General features: G+C 40.9%; 1 protein-coding gene across 12 annotated transcripts in view; it reads left to right on the forward strand.

Moving 5' to 3' along the window:
• ADGRL3 (adhesion G protein-coupled receptor L3) overlaps positions 1 to 20,581 on the forward strand; it is an 852,526-nt gene that overhangs the window by 688,441 nt on the left and 143,504 nt on the right. For all 12 annotated transcript variants that reach the window (XM_061637965.1, XM_061637983.1, XM_061637973.1 and 9 more), the window contains 2 exons: positions 1,081 to 1,147; positions 8,014 to 8,105. In XM_061637965.1, the coding sequence (XP_061493949.1) occupies positions 1,081 to 1,147; positions 8,014 to 8,105 (159 nt within the window). The remainder of the gene's footprint in view (positions 1 to 1,080; positions 1,148 to 8,013; positions 8,106 to 20,581) is intronic.

Below are 20,581 nucleotides of genomic sequence, written 5' to 3' on the forward strand. Positions count from 1 at the left end.
TTAGAGAATCCTCTGGAGCAGCATGGTTAGTGGTGCAGAAGGCTGCAGCGGTAAGGGGGAATCTGCAAAAATGGCCTCACTTCACCTTTCCGTGTGTGGCAGCCACCTCTGGATGGCTCTGTTCTTCCACAAATCAAAGGATCCAAGCAATTCTACCCAATATGTATAAGGACTGAGCTTCCCCTCCTGTGTCCCTCCTCCATTACTTATATCTTGAGAATGTTGGAACTGAGCACCCTGGAGATACATTCTTGCTAGGTTTCCTTTTTTACACATTATTGGTCAGCTAGCTCCAAACGAGACAAGCTGGGTAAGCATCTACAACAGCACTCCATCTGGATTTTTTTTTTTAATCTGCATGATCTGAAAATGAATGTAATTTCACATTTCTTTGGGTAGAAGGCATTTAATCTTTTGAGAGTCCATAGCTCTTGATAAACAAAACTACCAAGAACAAGATCATAAGGATAGATTTATATTGATATGTCTTGTAACCTTATGTCCGTTTCGTCATCGAAAGAAATAGGAAGGGAAATATAATTTCCCCAAATTATTAACTATTAGGGGATATTACATCAGATAAAATTAAATGATTAATAATTTAGTTTGTGTCATGAATCATCTGGCTTGATTCTAAATGTCAGTTGCATTTCTAGAAATATTCATGAGAACAGAAAATTCTGGTTCTAATTAAGCTTCTAATCCTTAATTTATTTATTTTCACTGAATTGTTCAAATCTTCACCTAAGATGGAAGCTGACAAGCTGGTTGGATAGGAAAGAATACCTTGAAGCTAGATTTAATGGCTGTTTGGGGGCTTTTATAAAGATTTTCAATGAGAGAAATGGAAGGTCTTAGTAAGTAGAATCTGTACTATTTTCTCCTGCTTCCTCCAGAGTTAATTATCTTACTCCATCAATAGCACTGTCAGAACTAGGCATATAATTCAGCTTTTAAATGAAAAAGCAATGTGATATTTTCTGCCTCCTAGTGGAACATAACACAGATCCCATTCCTCTCTGTCACTCACTCTTGATATATGCGTCTTATATGCCATCTTTTCCTGCGTTTCCATTACAGATGTTGGCTTCGACTTGACACTTACTTCATCTGGAGTTTTATAGGACCTGCAACCTTAATAATTATGGTAAGAATTCCTGATTAACTATCCTGTTTTTCTAGATCAGAAGCGCAATGTTCAGTGCACTTTTACAGTCTTGGTTGTCTTTATAGCATCTGAAGATTTAATTTGGAAGGTCAAATACCAACAGCCTATGGGTTTTTTTTTCCTCCCGGGAAGAACATCTATGAAAAATGTTATATCTAAATGTTAAACCTCTGAAGAAAAGAATGAGTAGGAATAGGCAGATTCTGATCTCCTGTTCACAGCAATAAGTTATGTGGAGTTTGCATGACATTAAAACATTGCCTGACTTCCCCTACAGGGTTTTTATGCAACGGAAGTATTTAGGCTAATTACCATATAAAAGAACAATAAAATGATCCTCAGCAGTAAAATTCTAATGTGAGGAGAGGAAGGTGTATTGATTTGTTTTCTTGGCCTACCTTATATGCCTTCTGTTGTTTGGGAAAAAAAAAGGAGCACTGCCTGTGGCTGACATCAGAATTTATTTTCTCCTTATGTTTTGAATTGCTGAGTCAGCAAGTCATAATAGTATATCTATTGTGTATGAGTCTGCCATTTTGGGGATGTACACAATTATGTCCCTCTAAGTCTCATTGGCATGGATGACACATGCCTGCCTAAAATGTGTTTACGCGAACAACTTCAGTCATCCTACCATTCTTCATGGTTACTTCGAGCCAAAGCCAAACTGTCTGCCTATGGGATTTCCATAACCATTCTTCCATCACACTACTCCTCAAGGGCGAAAAGATTGCTTAAGGAGAGAATTTTATTCTATGCCCAACGCTGGATGCTTTATTCGGCCTCCCAAACTTCCTTTTCGGTATGGTACCCCTGTTTCAAAACAACATTTGGTGCTGAACTATATCTCTCCTTTCTATTGGCCCCTCTGCAGAGATGGTCCTTTACCACCCTGCGTCTGCAAACCATGCCCTCTGCAATGCTGGCGGGCCGTTATGCCAACACTCCCTATGATCTCAGAGTTTGCATTTGCTGTGCGGGTGAGATTGAGGACGTGGGTCATTACCTCCTGAGATGTCCCCTTTATCAGGCGCCCAGAGCTAAAATTTTAGACCCTATAATTCTTCTTATGCAGGACAGACTCGCTTTTGAACAAATAGCCATCCTTCTGGCGGGTTCAGATATTTACATAACATCTGAGGTCGCCACTTTTGTCCTTGCAGCCAAGAAGATTAGGGCTAGCTTTGTAAAACACTCGGAACTGTTTTGACGTTGTCTCACTGTTCAGTTTTTAACATAGAACTTTAAGGCTGTTTTAAGAAGAAAGATCCTATGGTATGTAAATTTCCTGGTTGTTTGGCTGTTTTTATTGTACCTCTGTATTTTATGCTAGTGCACTTTATGCCCTTCTGTACTTTTTTTAACTTTTTGCGGTGGCTAATAGCTTTTAGCAATAAAGAATTGTTGTTGTTGTTGTCCCTCTAAGTCAAACTGTTTGTGCATAATTTTGAAGAAATATAAACTGAAGAAAATTTAAGACTTAAAATGACATGTAACATCACAGAGCATATCATATAGGTATGTAGCAATAAAATAAAATCCTCAAGTCAGCTGAAACTTCCCTTTATCACTAAATCATATGCTTCTGTAGCAACATGATGTGGTCCAAACTCCTTAATTCTGTTAGCTGCTTATAGAAATTTCTATATAGTCAAAGTAAACGATATGCTCTATATTAAGCATCAGAACAAACTTTCCTAAAGGGTCATGCATTCTGAATGTCTTTCACTTAAAGTGAGGCAGGAGGCGTAGACAATGTGCATGGGCAACCATTTCTGGACTCTCAGTACCTAGTGAAGCCTTATTCTTCAGATAATGCTCTCTGCCCGTTCAAAGGCTACTGAAAGAAGATAGTGGATTAAAAACATTCTCATTTCTGTATACCTAATGAGATTAAAGCAAAATATCTTCTCCTTGTTCATACTCCAATAAAGGCTTCAAGTGAGACCACTCTGGGCTCCTTCTGGGAGGAAGGGTGGGATATAAATTTAATAAATAAATAAATAGAATAAAAACAAAAAATTGTAGAGCTTATGGGATGTAGCCAACTAAATTATGCTCAGAGTATACCCACTGAAATTAATGAACCTACGGTAGTCTTGGCTATTACCTTTAATGGGTCTCCTCTGAATAGGACTGGCATTGCATACAACCCAATGGGTGTATTCAAGTAAGTCAGAAGCTAGTACAAGGATTCCTGCTAGCACAACAGGTCTTTACCCGCTCTCCATCCCTGCACCTTTCCTGCAGCGTATCCTCCCCAAATCTGCTCTGAAGGGTCAGGGGAACTTCCAGAACAATGTGTGGGGTGGAGGAGGAGATTGTTCTGTCTGCTAAAAGAACAATCTACTTAGGCTATGTTGAATACCACCCAATATCCTCAAATTGGTATATTTACCATTTATCCTCTTTCTCCCATTGTTTGGCTTTAGCCTCTGGAATTGTGGTATACAGCTTCTGAACATGAAACTTGCATTTAGAAAGAGAAATGAGTAAACTAAAGCTTTATCTCTGTAGGAAAAATGTTCATAGTCATTCTATTTTATTATTTTACTTAGTCTAGGTACCAATAAAGGGAAGTTTCCATGCTGTTCTTCCAGGCCAGAAGAGGGGTTAGGAAACATGGTTTCCTCTCACCTGTACAGTGAAACAGCCTCTTTACTTCCACTCAGTGGAGACTGGCATGAAAAGGAGAACATCTGCTCTCATGCTGTCAGGATTCCATCGCGGAACAACGGCAGCACACATAGGCCGTCCCCTTCCTCCTGGGATTTTGTGGGGGTGGGGTGGGGGAGGGATCAATTATGAAAGAGTTGTACTTTGCTTACCTTATCCCAAGTATGCATAAATCTCTCTTTTTTCTCACTGGCCACATTGTGATTGTGCTTCTCGGTGAGCTGGAAATATCCAGAGAAATAATAGACAATATCTGCCCATATGTAGTTCATTATCTGTTAAAGGCTCTTAAGGCAGTGGTGCTCCACAGAGGACATAAGATGCAGATACTTGCTGCATTACTTCCCTGGTTTAGGAAAATCTGGGATCTCTGTAAAGGATTTCCTGCCTGCTAGAGAAAAACATGGCCTGACCTTCTTTTGTTCTCCATTGTTCTGGATCCTTCCAGTGAATCAGAGTGAATTTGTGGCCCTGATGCAAATTCAACAAGGCACCTAAATTAACTGAAGGATCCAAATCCAATGGAAGTTCGCTATAAGCCTAGTCACAAAAACTAGGTAACAGAAGACACTAAAGTCATAACGTGCAATTTTCCTTAGGTTAATTATGTAACTCTCAGTACTGTATTCTCTGCCTAACATGCTGATATAACTAATGTTTTTATACATTTGACCATTGCATCAAACATGCAGTTGAACCAACCAGAATGGGGTTCAACTTCCTACATCCCATCAATTATTTATTTATTTACCAAAATTTATGTACCGCTTCATTGTGAAAAACCTCTAAGTGGTTTATAAAAGTCGATTTTATTTCTTCATAACATTTCCCGAGAGACGCTGATTTCATTTTCTATAGTCTTAAATTAAAATGATGCAAGGTTCCCTCTTTTGGGAGCTGTAGAGCATAAGCACTAGTGCTAAGCTGTGTCAAGGAGTCCCTGGGAGCTTTTCACAATCCATTCCCTTCATAGAAAATTCCCCCTTTTAAACAATATTTCACGCCTCTCTGTGAAAGCAGGAAAGTGTTTTCAAGAGGGAGGAGGTGCTGGGGAGAAAGATACCACAGGTTTATTGTTGTTGTTGTTGTTGTTGTTATATTCATTTATATCCTGCCTTTTTCCCAGAACTGGGACTCAAGACTGCTTACAAAAAGTAAAACAGATACAGCTAAAAAATAAAAGTAAAACATACATAAAGTTATAATTAAAATATAATTAAAATATCTATAGGATTAAACCATTTAAAACATAGCAAATAAAAAAACTCCCACAAAATTAATAAACAGTACAACAGCACCCTATTTATAGCCCTTGCAGTCAGCTCCCAAGGGAGGGAGCTGGTGTAACCTCCCTACGAAGGGAGTTCCAGAGCCTGGGGGCAACCACCAAGAAGGCCCTCTCCCACGTTCCCACCAAGATGTGCCTTATATCCAGTGTTAGTCATACTTGGAGTAGACACATTGAAAATAATGGACACTACTGACTTAGGTCCATTAATGTCAGTGGGTCTAGAATTTAGTTGGATGCAGCCTTGCATCTCATTTGCCATTGTAATTGGGACAATGATCCCCCACACCAATCCAATTGCATGCAATTGACTATACATCTTAATGCAGATGCTGTCCATCCACACTGCACTTTCAGTGCAATGCACATTTGGATGTGCATGCCTGTCCATATTCTGGCACAACTAGACACGCAAATAAAATGTTACTTTTTGAGCTGTGTGCTGGAGTAGGCACTTGCAGTTAATTTTTGTTCCCTTAACAAGTGTTGTTGTGAGCCTGTGCAAATAATGGGGCATAAATGAGACGGAATCCATGTCCGTTCTTTGTTCTGCTAAAGTTGTTTTTATCCTTGGTCATAAAGACAGAAACAAAAACAGCTCTTAACTGGTGTTTTCTGGTGCTATGTCAGTTGTGTGGTTCCTTGATATCTCACTTTCAATAAAGATTCCTGTGTGTACAGCTGTTGAAGATTTTTGTATTTTTACAGAATATAACAGGATCTGCTTTGTCTAGTCATCACAGCATGGATTTTTAGCAATTGCTTTCCTTCCTGTACATCCTATTATTCTATTCTGCCTTTGTGTTTGGCCATTTTCAAAAGTCTTGTACAACAGTGTTACGACTGTGCCTGAAGAGTAAGTACTGGAGAACACATAGAGATCCAGAAAAGCAATGTATCAGATTTTTAAACATTTTTTTCTGTAAAAGAACTTGTTAAGATCAGTCTGTCTAACACTATGTCTTTGTGTTGCTCTGTGGACTCCGTATGCACCTTTTTTACAAGCCACCTTGGAAAACTGTCCATTTTGGACCAGGGTGGATTGATTTAAATCAAGGCAATGTAAATCATTAATTTAAATCATGATTTAAATCACCAAGAGAAACCCTTGTTTTAAATCAATTTTAGCACTTATAGTTATTCACATATTTCTTAAACAATGGTACAAATCTGATTACTAAAACATGTTAATTTACAAATCAATATAGCATTTTACAAGGAGGGTGCACTTTGTGTAATTGTTTAGATAACTTGGTTTTTATAAATTTAGGAAATAATATATAATATTGCCTGTGTGAAGCTGCAGATGATTTTTTTTTGAAAAAACAAATAAAGAATGGAGTTCCCTAGGGAAGATGAGTTATGCTGAAGTAAAATAGGGTATATACTTATGACATCACCATTGTGGTCTGCCATGATATTCCAAAATAAGGCGCGTGTAATGTAATATAAAATAAGAAAATGGCACCCAGTGGCAACTCTTAACTGCATATTTCTGTACCGTAAACTTGGGTTATAGATTCTAAACCGAGTTAACTGATTAAGCAAGCCATAAAGAGCTAACCTTTTATTATTATTAACATCCAACATAGCAAACAGCTTGTTGAATAATGCTAATACTAAAAGGCATAGAGAGACTTGACGAATGATGCATTTTGATAATGCATTACCGGGGGAATTATTCAATTTACTAACCAGTGGATCCACATTGTTCTTCAGACATATCCACATCGTCATCCACATCATTTTCTCCCAATAAGCAGGTTTCATTATGATGTTTCATCATTCTTGCAACTAGGCTTTGTATTTCCTCCTTGTACTGTTTACACTTTGCGTGTTTCCCTTTTTTCCATGGAAAAAAAATCTTCAAAATATTGATAGGGTGCCTCTTACGCCCAGAAGCCATGATAATATTTCTGTGGCAAAAGTGTGGGGGAATATAGGAACTGGAAGCTGTGTCTGTACTATAACATCTTTCCGTTTTATCGTTCCAGTCCTTTCCACTATTCCTTTCTATTCTGCCTCCAACTGTCCTTTTCTGTATTGTCTCTGTCCTAATTCCTCTGCCTTGTGTGGCCCAGCTCCACCACAGCATAAGCTCAGAGCAACAAGAATAAGCTCCATTCCCATCCAGCCTGCATCTTTGCACATGTAACTTTAGTCAGAGAAACAGAAACTGAATGTCCAGAAGTTCCAAGAAGCAAAAAAAATTTTTAGTTAGGCTGGTCAGAGCCATTTTTATGAGATAAAAAACTGAAATGAATGCCCATGTTTGATTAGTAGGTAACTAAATGTATGTGAGTATGATAGAGCCATTAATTCATTTTAATGAGACTGCAAAGATAGGTTTAGCATGTTTGTGATAAGATAGAATTGAATGGGTTTTTAAAAAATAAAATAAACTTACTTAGATTTTAAAAATCCAATTTAAAATTTAAAAATCCATTTTTTATTTTTTTATCATTGATTTGTATCCACCCTGTTTTGGACTGACCCCAGAATTAATTTCTCAATCCATCTCAATGCTGTGAAGAATGCAAAGGAGAACTAAGGCCTAGTTCTCATCGACGTCATAAATCAATGACTGGGCTATATGAGTTCAGCTCATCCCTCCCCAAAAAATCACTCTACAAAGAAAACTAGCATGTCAAAGAGACAAGTACTCTAGAACCTTCTTTCTGACATTTAGTGTTCTATCTGTAAGATTTTTTTTTATTTTGTATGAAGGAGGATTCAGTCTTGTGAATCTCTGCCTGCAATGTGAATTGTACAGTCCATACACAGTTTTACCATCTCAGAGAAAACTAGGTCTTACTTTCTTCATCACTTTTCTTCTCCTAACTTGCCATCTGACTCTGCCTTTTTTTTTTTTAAATTACAGCTTAATGTAATCTTCCTTGGGATTGCTCTTTATAAAATGTTTCATCATACAGCCATATTGAAACCTGAATCTGGGTGTCTCGACAATATCAAGTAAGTGAATTTTCACCCATTATGATCACAACTGTGTTACTTTTTCAACAACACATAAATATTCTAGGATAAAGATAGCAAGTAAATGTTGGATTGGATCCTAAATTAGATGAAATTTAATCTCATTGAAATTGATGAGTCAGTCATGGTTTCAGTCCCATTGATTTCAATGGGAACTATGTGCAACTAACGTAGTCTGGATCCAATCAAAGTGTTGATTTTCTTGTGCTCCAAAATTTTTACACTGTGGACAAGTGCCATTCAGGCATACTAGCAGCCTCATATGAGTTGCTTTTCCATGAGGGGACTCCATGCAACTACAGATCGCATCTGAATGATGCCATCACAAGGGCAGAATTGCATGGGTTTGTCAATTCCATGAGAAAGACCTGGTCCGCGTGAATTCACCAGTTCCATGCAACCTGTTATGCAAAAGTCAATAGCTGCTTCTACATCTGAAAGGAATCTAGAAAGATGTAGAAGGGTGGGGTGAGACCTTTTTTAAAAATAGCCAGTGCTCACAGACAGATGTTAAATCCCTAAGAATTGTAACCAACTTAGTCATGTGTATTAATTTCAATGAGTCTACTCTGAGTAGGACTAGCATCGGATGCAACCCTAAATGTTTAACACAAAGATCTATTTATTCTTTTACAACAAAAAGCATGCCTATAATTCATTCTGAAAGGAGCAGGAAATAATGGGCAGGAAATGGATACAGTTGTAGAGTAGCTATTTCATTGTGCTTAGTTTTCTGAAGCCTTCCATCTCAGTGACTTGAGTGCAAATGGTTCTGTAGCTTGTATCAGAGTAAATTCTGAATGTTTTAGTATTCTACTAATGTTTTAGTAGAATACTTGCTGATGTTTGTCATAGTGGCAGCAAAGTCTGACCCAAGAGCAATGTTCGCTATATGTTTTGTTGCTTGCCAGTGGGACCTCATCTTTCTCTAGGATTGACAGTTATAGTTCGGATTGATAAGTTATTGTCTCCAAAGCTTACCTGTCTCCATTCTCATTGGTTAAATATCAGGGCCGGTTCTAAAGGGCGGCCAGGTTGGGCACTACAGGGGGCCCCTGAGCTGCCCCTCCGCTCCCCTTCTACGATCCAGTTGATGGCAGAGATGCACGTGCATAACACGCACGCGTGCCATCAACAAAGATGGTGGTGGAGGCGTCATCACGTTAGGGAAACCACGGCCGCCATCTTCATTAAGGGCAATAGTAAAAGACAGCAGAAAGGTAGGGGGTGTGCGTGTGTGATATGCGCACGCGTGGAAAAACCACACACCAGGGGCCAGGGCAAGCTGATGCCCAAGGGCCCCGGCATTCCTGGAGCCGGCCCTGGTTAAATTCAAAACAATAGAGAATGGAAGCCAGATAGTGAGAATTAGTCTGGCTCACTTCAAACAGTTCTTCAAACTGTGATTTGGAAGACTAGGAATGCACTCCTCCACCTAGCTTCTCTTTATTCCTCTCCTCTCTTCTCCTTCTCTGTTTCCTTCTCAGTTTCCTGTTTAGTAGTAACCATAGTTTGCTGTCACATCTGGATTGGCAAACTGTATGCTTAGTGCTTACCCTGTAAATCAAAAACAACGGCTTGCTAAAATTCTGCCAAAAATGGATTCTTTTACATTTATAGCATCAGCTGAGATCTTAAATGTCAGTGATTCCCATCTATTATCTACCAGCGTAAGATCTGGAAACTTTTTGTGCAAATTTTGATCAATTATTTTTTCTTGTGCCTCATCTGTTTGTCCCTTCTTCAAAACGATCACCTCTACTTCATCTGAATCTAACCTTTAAAATCCTTCCCTTATTACAGATTTTATTATCATATTTCATTTTGGTATTTTACACACAACTAAAAGGGAAAAGCCCACCTATATTGTATGTTTTATTTATTTAACCTATTTCTTAAAAAGAAATTTATCATTTCTTTTTGAGAATAATTAGAGGTTAGAGAATGGTCTTTTAATCCATCTTCTACAACACGCAATACTGTATCTTTTGAAGTCCAATTTTGGAATAACAAAAATATCTAAGGGGTTGCTCCCAAAACTTCCATTGTAAATATATTTTTTTTTAAAAAAACCAGTGCAAACATAGGTAAAACTTCCAGAAAATAAATAAAGCAGCAGAGGAATTTACTTCCTATTAGCCCAACAATTTTTTTAAAAAAATTCTTAAACAGCTTTTCACAGACTGTTAAGGAATGGGCCAAAAAGACCAGTCATAGAGTTGGAAGGAGCCTGATAAGCCATCTAGTCATCTAATCAGTGAAGGAAATCTAGAGCCAGAGCATCCTGAACAGGGTTCTGTTCTTTAAGATCTGCTTGAAGATCTCTGTGAAGGAAAGGTTTCCCCACATCCCAGTAGTTAATTCAGTTGTTGAACTGCTCTTACCACTGAAATGTTTCTCCTAATGAAATCTACTTTCTTGTAATTTAAGCCCATTAGATTTAATCCTGCCCTCTGTGGCAGCAGATAATAAGGCTCTTCTGTGTGATACTCTTTAAGGCAGTGGTGGGAAACCTCTGCCAATGGGCCAGATTTAGCCTGACAACCCCTCCCCATTTGGTCCAGAGAGGCTGTTTTGGGGAAGCCATGCTCTCCCACCCTACACCTGATGTCATACTTTCCACCTCTGACATTGGGAATAGATAGGAGAAACATGGGGAAACAAGGGAAGGGATTTTGATAGATGGGCGGAACAATCCACCTGTTAATCGTGTGATGTCATAATGATATCCTATGAGGACAAGTGAGTTGGTCCACAGGGTGGAGCCAGATAAATACCGGCCCTGGCTCACCCCCTGCTTTCAGGTATCTGAAGAGTGCTATCATGGCCTCTCTCAGTTTTCCCTTATCCAGACTTTGTCATGGGCAAGATGTGCTTGTCACCACTTTCTTTTTAAAGTCATATTCAAAGACAGTTTCCAGGTGGAAGAGGAAATGGAATGTATTTTCCTGGAGGAGGTCATCTCTGACATCCACACAGCAACATATTGTTTCAGGTCCCACTTGTGATAGGTTAGCCTCACCATGAAAGATGGTCACTTAATCCTCAGGTAATAAATGACTGTTGCCTCCTCTTTCATGGAATGTGGGAAAGAAAACTATGGCCTCCATTGGACCTGAACTTCCAGGAACATCCGAAGGCTGCTAATTTGAATGACCAGGATGTGCTGAGCCCCATCTACAGTGGGAATCCCAATCTCCTGCAGCTCACTGGGCATCCAGCCATCATTATTTCCATCTTGTCAGGATTCACCTTTTAGTGGCTTATATTCCTCCAGTCCCCATCATGGCTATAAAACAGATACACTTTGAGACAATATAAACTAGTTTGAATGAAATAGAGAAGTGTTGCTCCATGTCAGCCTCATATTGGTGAGCATATTGTGAACATGGAGTATATCTCCATGGGATCTCACCCGATAGTTTCATAACAGATTGAATGAACAAATGAAGTTGCCTTATACGGAGTCATATCATTGGAACTTCTAGGCCAGTACTGTCACAAATAGCAGCAGTTCCTCAAGGTTTTTGGCAAAGTCCTTTCCCAGCTCTGCCACTTGAGATCCTTTGTCACTGAAGATGTTGGGGGTTGAACCTAGAATTGTTTTACCAGTGAGTTATGGCAGAACAGGGTTGACTTTGTGGAATATCACAGAGAAGGCTCTGGGGAGATAAAAAGCAAGCTTTTTGCCGCTGTTCATCTACCAGAAATGAGCAGAACCAATTAAGAATCATTGCCACACCACGAGCCTGCAGCACCTGATGAACAGCTGTGTCAACAACTCCAAAAAAGCCTAATAGGATTTGTGAGTGCAATTGCCTCTATTGATCTCTAAGATGGAGATTATCAGCTAAGGCCACAAATACAGTCTCAGTGCCAAACCCAAACTGAAAGTCAGAGTGGCAGAGCAAATTACATGTATCCAGTATACTTCACTGAACAACCTTCTCTGACTTCAAAAGGAAGACTGAAAGTAGAGAAAAGAGTAGGTGACAGAAAAGCCTGCATTCGGGATGCATATTGTTGTGCAGATACCAAACAATTATATTTTGACACAAATTGGCACAGCTTCTCTAAACTGCCTCGGACAAGTAAGGATGTCCATAGGCCCAATGTCAAAAGTGGCTATCCTCATATTAGCAAACACAACTGGCAGGTGATTCCAACTGAAACCAACCCAAATAAACAGGACAAGATTGAGCCTCTGAAATCTCTGTGTTATGACCCTGGAATCCAGCAGTGTCCTGGACATTGAACTGGACCACACAATTTCACCAGCCAAGGAGTCAAACCAGGTTCCTGGCACTTAATGTGATGCTGGTGATCAGGGGACAACTGAACCCAAGGCTGACAGGCAGGAGCCCACTGAATCAGATGCCACAGCACCATTGCCCATGGAATCAAAGCCAGGACCCACATGGACATCTTCTTCTGGACTCAGGAAACTGAGTGCCTTTCATACTATCATGCCAGTCCAATAGTAGCAGGGAGTGCATCAGGCCATGGAACACCATAGAATACCAGCCCGTCTTGAGGGCAGAGGGTTGGTCCTTAAAGTAGTTCTCCAAAAAGGGGCAAATCTAAGGGAGATGGACTAGAGGCAGAAGCTGAAAAGGCTTCCACTTCCAACCCTTGTTAGAGCAAGTTGCTCACTGGGAACTTTCTATGGCTCTGTGAAAACCAACGTACCTTGTTGCCTTGCCCCATGGGCTCCTCATGGGACTGGAACAGGACACCCTTGGTCTAAATCCTATGTAGTTAAGAGAATAATACAGAATGCATATGAACATTAAGAAACACCAAGTAGGTCCTTTCCTTACAATAAATCAAATTGTTTAAAGGTTAGGCCAAGAACTTGAAAAAAACATTTATTCTAGCAAATTTTATCACTATTAGATAGCCTTCAATTACTCCTCACAAATTTCAGGCATAAGTTAGGTTACTGGTTTTCTAAGGTTCACTGAAACAGCAGTTATCCTGACCATTCCACTATGATCTCAGAAGTCATAGGCCAGTTCTAATATTGCTACTTCGGCGTGGTTGCTACCCAAAACACCCCTTCAGAGCCATTCTCCACTATAAGTCCTGTCAGACTTGACTACGGTAACACATGCCTTAGCTACATCCCGATTAGACTACTGTAACGCGCTCTACGTAGGGCTGCCTTTGAAGACTGCTCGGAAACTTAAATTGGTACAAAGAGCGGCAGCCAGAATGTTAACTGGAGCTGGGTTCAAAGAACATACTACTCCTTTGCTTTACCAGCTCCACTGGCTGCCAATCTGTTTCCGGGCACAATTCAAAGTGCTGGTTTTGACCTATAAAGCCTTATACGGCTTAGGTCCAGGCTATCTGTTAGACCGTGTCTCCCTCTATGAACCTGCCCGGATTTTAAGATCATCCGGTGAGGCCCTCCTTACTATTCCATCTTTCTCGCAAGTTTTTCTTGCCGAGACACAGAATAGGGCCTTTTCGATGGCTGCCCCTAGATTGTGGAATTCCCTCCCTAGCGAGGTTTGGTTGGCTTCCTCACTATCGTCCTTTCGCGCCCAGGTGAAGACTGTTTTATTTAGGCGGGCTTTTAACTGAAAATGTTACAGTTTTAATCTATTTGATTTAATTTATTTTTAATTGTTTTTAACATGCATGTTGGTTGTTCTGATTGTTTATTGTTTTAATTGTGAGCCGCCCTGAGTTCCTTGGAAGAAGGGCGGGGTATAAGTATTTTAAACAAATAAATAAATAAATAATGGTAACATAATGTACTCTCAAAGAGTTGTGTTTCACCCCAAACACTAAAGTTTATATGTGATATAAGCCTTCATGGACTAGAGTCCACTTCATCAAATGCATGAAGAGACCAACGTGTGTATGTTAGGATGATATGAGCGGAATAGTTAATCTGCATAACAAATAGCTAATGTGCACATTCACCACACTTCATGGAGAATGTGCACATAATCTGTTCATAAAGAGGGAGTTGTGGACATTTCCCAGTCAATATACACGTTCTTTAGCAGGCCAGGGGAAGGGACATATCTCAACAACAATGAACATATAGCAGTTTCACTTTCTTCCAAATATCATCCAGAGCACACCAAACAATTCATGGACTATAGCCAGCCCTATTAATAGGCTACATTTGCTGCAGCTCCTTAAACAGGATTTACTTCAGGCATTTTAAAGGCTAAAATGCATACCTAATGAAATGAAGACACAGATTAACAGGTGACACCTAAGTGTATGCTGCTACAGGGCAAACCCAGCTGAGAAACTGACAGAAATTCACTTGTCTCCTACAGATCTCAGCCAAAACTACACCAAAGTATCTCCAGTTATTTATACTCTAATCTGGACAGTGGTACTTCTCTCTCAGTCCTTGGGTGGTCAGCCAGTCCTCATGTATAAATAGCCCCTAATCTGAAAGCCCTGCTTCTCAAAAGCAACTAATGGAGAAACATACCCAAGGACTAGGCCCTGCAACAGACTCAGGTGTCTGCTTTTCTGTTATCCACTCAGGCAATATTAATACAGGATAATAATTTTAATCATGCCATCATGGCGTTAATTCACTTGCTGATGCTCCACCGTGGTTTCATAATGAGCTACCAACAATGCAGTTCTGTGTCTGAATTTCCATTTTGTAGTACTGTACTGCAAACACATTTTGAGGTCTGCTATTAATTACTTAAAATGGTTTCACAATTGGTAAATTATCTAATAATTTGCGTTGTTACAATCATCCCAGAGCTTAAAGCACCACCAAAGAAAGAATTGTGAGGAAAAGGGGGAAATTGCCCCATTCAGTTCCCTAAAGATAGTACATGAGAGACAGTGTGCTGTAGTGGAGAGAGTACTGGATTTAGACTAGAGATCCCTGCCCACCCATGAAATTCATTGGGGATCAAGAGCTTCACTAGTCCTCTTATGGGATAGTAACTGGTTAAAAACAGGACGAAGAGTAAGACCACATGGACAGCTCTCTTCTTCAAAGTAAAAAGTAGAGTCCCCCAAGGATCATCTCAAAAATGATATTATAGTGTTGGAAAAGGTTCAGAAGAGGGCAACCAGAATGATCAAGGGGATGGAGCGACTTCTCTATGAGGAAAGGTTGCAGCATTTGGGGCTTTTCAGTTTAGAGAAAAGGCGGGTCAGAGGAGACATGATAGAAGTGTATAAAATTATGCATGGCATTGAGAAAGTGGATAGAGAAAAGTTCTTCTCCCTCTCTCATAATACTAGAACTCGTGGACATTCAAAGAAGCTGAATGTTGGAAGATTCAGGACAGACAAAAGGAAGTACTTCTTTACTCAGTGCATAGTTAAACTATGGAATTTGCTCCCACAAGATGCAGTAATGGCCACCAGCTTGGATGGCTTTAAAAGAAGATTAGACAAATTCATGGAGGACAGGGCTATCAGTGGCTACTAGCCATGATGGCTGTGCTGTGCTACCCTAGTCAGAGGCAGCATGCTTCTGAAAACCAGTTGCCAGAAGCCTCAGGAAGGGAAAGTGTTCTTGCACTCGGGTCCTGCTTGCGGGCTTCCCCCAGGCACCTGGTTGGCCACTGTGAGAACAGGATGCTGGACTAGATGGGCCACTGGCCTGATCCAGCAGGCTCTCCTTATGTTCTTAAGGATCTGTACTGGGACTGGTGCTTTTTAACTTGACCTGGATTTGGGAGTGAGCAGTGAGGTGACCAAAGCTGATTCACAGTGCAGCTGTCTTCAGCTAAATTTCAGATTAAAGACAAAGCTTTTCTCATCGTGATAGGGTTTAAAGGTTCACACATCTTACCTTATATGAGCCCTCAAACCACTTTTTCCCATTCATACTGAAAGGAAAGGGTCAATCTCGCAGCTTCCTAATGACCACGCCCTCTTAAGGTCAAAGTATCTCTTCCTCTGCAGCAGGCTTGTAGAACAAGAGCCAGGTAAACAATGGGAGGAGGAGGGAGTTGGCGGGGACTCACCAGTGCATCAGAGCTAAGCGTCTACATGTCCTTAGAGATGCAAAGCACAGACAGTTTTTCCTCCCCTTTTAGGATTTAAAGTGGATTGATTTGCTTCAGATTTAAAGGGGAAAGCAGCGGGACACATCCCCTTTGCCTCCTGTATCATGTGATCACTGCAAATTTAATAGGTATGCAGGGAGGCTCGATCTCAAATTAAACTGCTGTGTGAACAAGCCCCAAGTTTGCTGTTCAAAACCCACAGGAACTGCGTAGAGCTCTAAAAGGATCTCTCCAAAATGGGTAAATGGACAACAACCTGACAGATTTGGTCCAGTGTAAGTAAGTACATTAGAGCCCCACTCATACGGCAGGTTACGTTCCAGGCCCCAGCCGAAAAGCAAAAACCACCTGAAAGTGGGGCCCTACTGTATTCCAGCTGCCACACTCCAGCTGACAGTGATCAGCTGGAGTGCGCAAGCTCCACACGCTACAGCTGATCATGTGCTACAGCTGGAGCGCGGGGAGCTACAGCCACCGCGCTCCACCTGACAGCGATCAGCTGGAGTGTTCGAGCTCCGCGCACTGTAGCTGACAGCGATCAGCTGGAGCGCAGTGGCTTGAGCTCCCCACGCTACAGCTGATCACCCCGCTGGCACTGCCGTATTAGCGGAACGCCAAAAAGCAGGACCCTACTGTATAGAGTAATATATCTTAAGGCAAAAAACAAAACAAAACACCAATTTCACCTATGCACTGCAGAGATCTGAACTGGCAGTACTTAACCAGGAAAGAGATCTTGGTTCATAGTGGGTAACCAAAGAAAATGTTTGCCCACTGTGCAGCACCTATGAGCCAGGCATGAAAAGGCATCCTAGACTAGCAATGGTTAGGAAAGAGGTCAAAATTAAAACTTGCCAGCGTTGTAATGCCCATATAGAATTCTATAGTGTGGGTACACTTGAAATTCTATGTACTGTTCTGGTCACCACATATCAAAAAAGATATTGCAGAGCTGGGAAAAAGTGTGGAAAAGGACAAGCAAAATTATGAAGGTGGAACACTTATTCTACAAGAAAAACTAAAATGTTCTCAGGCTTTTTAGTTTAGAAAAAAAGGCAACTGGTGTCATGCCTCCATCAGATGAGTTTTCAGAGGAGGATGAGAAGCAGTGGGTTGGCACAGCAGACCCAGGAGAGGGAACAAGCAGACTCACCCAAGATGCAGCTCCAGAACTCCACCCACTGGAAGATGTTCAGGACACAGCTGGAGCCCCTCAGTCAGACTCAGAGAGTTAACAGGAGGTCCTTCCCTGCAGAGCGAAGACACCTGTGAGTAACAGAGCAACGCAGGCCTTCTGGCAGTTTAAGGCTACAGGTCCTGGGAGTTAGAGGGCTGGTTGCTAACACCTGAACCAGAAACGGAAGCATAAAAGGCAGTGAGAGGCATTTTGCCCTCCACTGGAAGCAACAGCAGATGCCGGCAGCAGATCCTCGCCAGCCATGCAACGCCCTGTTGAGTCTTTAAAGCCAGATTGCCTTGTCTGATTATTGAACCTTTGATTTGTGACTGATCTTGCCTAGGAAGACGAACTGGTTCATGAACTGAGACCCCCGACCCCCACTCTTGCTTATCCACATTCTCTTCAAGCCTTATCTGCTTTACAACCCACCCCTGCTTCGTCAGCTGCCAGCTAATTGTTTTACAGCGCCATTAATCACCTCAGTGCAGCTGGCAGAGACTGGCGACTGGAGGGAAGGAGAGACATACCAGAGGTTTATAAAATTGTGACACAGTGTGGACAAAGCGTGGATAAAGACTCTCTCTTCCTCATAATACTAGAGCTTGGGGCCATCCAATGAAACTGATTAACATGAGATTTAAGGCAGACAGAAAGAAGTACTTCTTCATACAGCACATACTTGAACTGTAGAATTTGCTGCCATATCATGTGAAGATGACTACAGTTCACAGGAATACCCCGCATTAACGTACGCAATGGGTCCAGAGCAAGTACGTAAACCGAAAATGTACATAAAGTGACGCACTACCTTTTTTCACTTATCGATGCATACTGCACTGCAATCATATATGGGCATAACTGATGTAAATAACACATTTATAACTAAAATAAACACAGTAGGCCTTATTTTAAGAAAATGTTTTTAGTTGGAAATTGATCGGGCGGTGGCGTCATGCCGTTAAGTGTCCGTTCTTGTGAAGCGAGCGTACGTAAACAGGGGAATGGTGCTACTGTAAATGTGTCCGTACTTGCAGGTGTCCATAAAATGAAGGTCCGTATAGCGGGGTATTCCTGTAGATGGCTTGAAAAGCAGATCAGACAAATTCATGAAGGCCTAGTGTATCAATGGCTACTAGCTATGATGGCAACACACAACTTACAGGTTCAGAAGCAGTATACCTCTGAGTGCCAGCAACTGGAAACAATTGTAGGAGAGGATTCTTGTTCTGTGTGCTGCTTGTGGGCTTCTCAAAGCCGTCTGGTTGACTTCTGTGGAAAACAGGATTCTGGACCAGATTGACCTATGGCCTGATCAAGCTGGGCTCTTCTTACATTCCCAAGCACTGCTTCTTTGGGTTATCTGACCAGATGCTGAGTTGGCTGAAGGGGTTTGCAATGTTGTCTAAGTAATACAGCTAGTACTACAGTTCCAAGGTGATGCAGGAGTGTTAAGGCTTTCAGACTGGATTTAGAACTGTGGGGCCTCATACTGGGCAACCTCGCACCAGTTCTCAGCCTGGCTACAACTCAGCTGTTGTGAATATGCATGGAAAAAAATATCATGTGAGGCATTCTGAACTCCTTATAGGAAGCATACTCCTTAAAAGTAAACAGGAATACCCCACTATACAGACCTTCACTTTAAGGACACTTGCGAGTACGGACATACTTACAGTAGCACCATTCCCCTGTTTATGTACTTCGCTTCGCAAGAACGGACACTTAACCTTTGGTTGTGCCCTGTTCTTTCGGTGGGGGGTAGAAAGAGACATGACAGCGCGACCGCGAATCAGCTGGGAGGCGCGATCACGATCAGCTGAGAGGCGCGGCAGCACAGCAGCAGCGGCTTTAGCGCAGGGCTTTGAGGCTCCGCGTGAAGGAGAGGTGGCAGAGTGGCGGCACAAGTGAAAAAAGGTAGTGCTTCACTTTAAGTACATTATCGGTTTACGTACTCGCTCTGGACCCATTGCGTACGTTAATGCAGGGTATTCCTGTAATAAACAAATAGTTATACAAGAATGTTGTGCTTCCTGCAGTGTAGTTCATTGTCTTAAAATATTACTATTAAGAAACAATACTGAGCAGAAGGTGCAACTTTGTCGATTTACTTCACACCCAGAAAGGGAGGGAAGGTGTTGTTGTTTTCCCCACTAGGGTTTAATGGACAAAAGAAAAAGCAAAATATTTATTTTGTAATAATGGGTTTGAAAAACACATTTTTAAATACGCACAACCCACTCTGCTGTCAGGCCACTTTAATTAAGTGAATATATGTAGATGTTCACTGTATGTGTGAAGGAGGGAATAACGATTATGGCAGCAGATCTCGCCTCCTTATGTGCCTAAAATCTGTTGTTCAGAACATGTCTATACTGATCTACATTCATAGGTGGGAATTGGTTGAGTGGTACATGGGGAAAAAAACCAGGATATATCAATCATAATCCATGATTAGGGGAAAAAATCTGCATAGGGCTACCAAGTCAATATACTCAGATACAGAAATAATGAGTTAATTATCTTCAGAGCTTGGAAAAGTTACTTTTTTAAACTACAACCCATCAGCCCCAGCCAGCATGGCCACTGGATTGGGCTGATGGGAGTTGTAGTTCAAAAAAGTAACTTTTCCAAGCTTTGATTATCTTTCAGTAATACTGACTTAATTTGTCAATATTTTTTACATAACCACCTTCGAATACAGCCAATAGGTTTAGAAAACACGGCAGATACTTATTGACACAGCAAATATTTTTAATTATTTAACAATGTCATATTTAGTAAAAGCACAAGAGACTAATAAGCTACAGAGTAGGCAATCTTGCCACTTTTGAAGTGGGGTGGGTGCTCGTGTAGCTTTTGATCCAGAACTGCTCCAGATCAAAAGAATAAATAGTAAATAGCTTTGCCCATCCTATATAACTGGAATAATGTATAATCAAGGCCTTGTCAAAAGGCCTTTGAAACAATAAATGAAAATACATCATTTGGTGTGGGTCAGCCGTAGTGTGTTTTGTCTAATTCTAAAATATAAGATAGATGAATACAAATTACTAAGAGAGAAATGGCTCTTGGATTCATTCTACCTTGACATCAGGGAAGGATATTTGGTTCTCCTGATATTTTCTCTATCCAGGGCAAGCCATTCACCCATAGAAATGTCATCAGTGAGACTCACAAAGATGCCTTCATCTTTGGAGAAGATGTATACAAAGTAGAACTGCTATTTCTGACTCCCTAAATTATTGTTGCCCTGAACAACA

Source organism: Rhineura floridana, chromosome 1 (genome assembly GCF_030035675.1).
Source record: "Rhineura floridana isolate rRhiFlo1 chromosome 1, rRhiFlo1.hap2, whole genome shotgun sequence".
Classification (NCBI taxonomy): domain Eukaryota; kingdom Metazoa; phylum Chordata; class Lepidosauria; order Squamata; family Rhineuridae; genus Rhineura; species Rhineura floridana.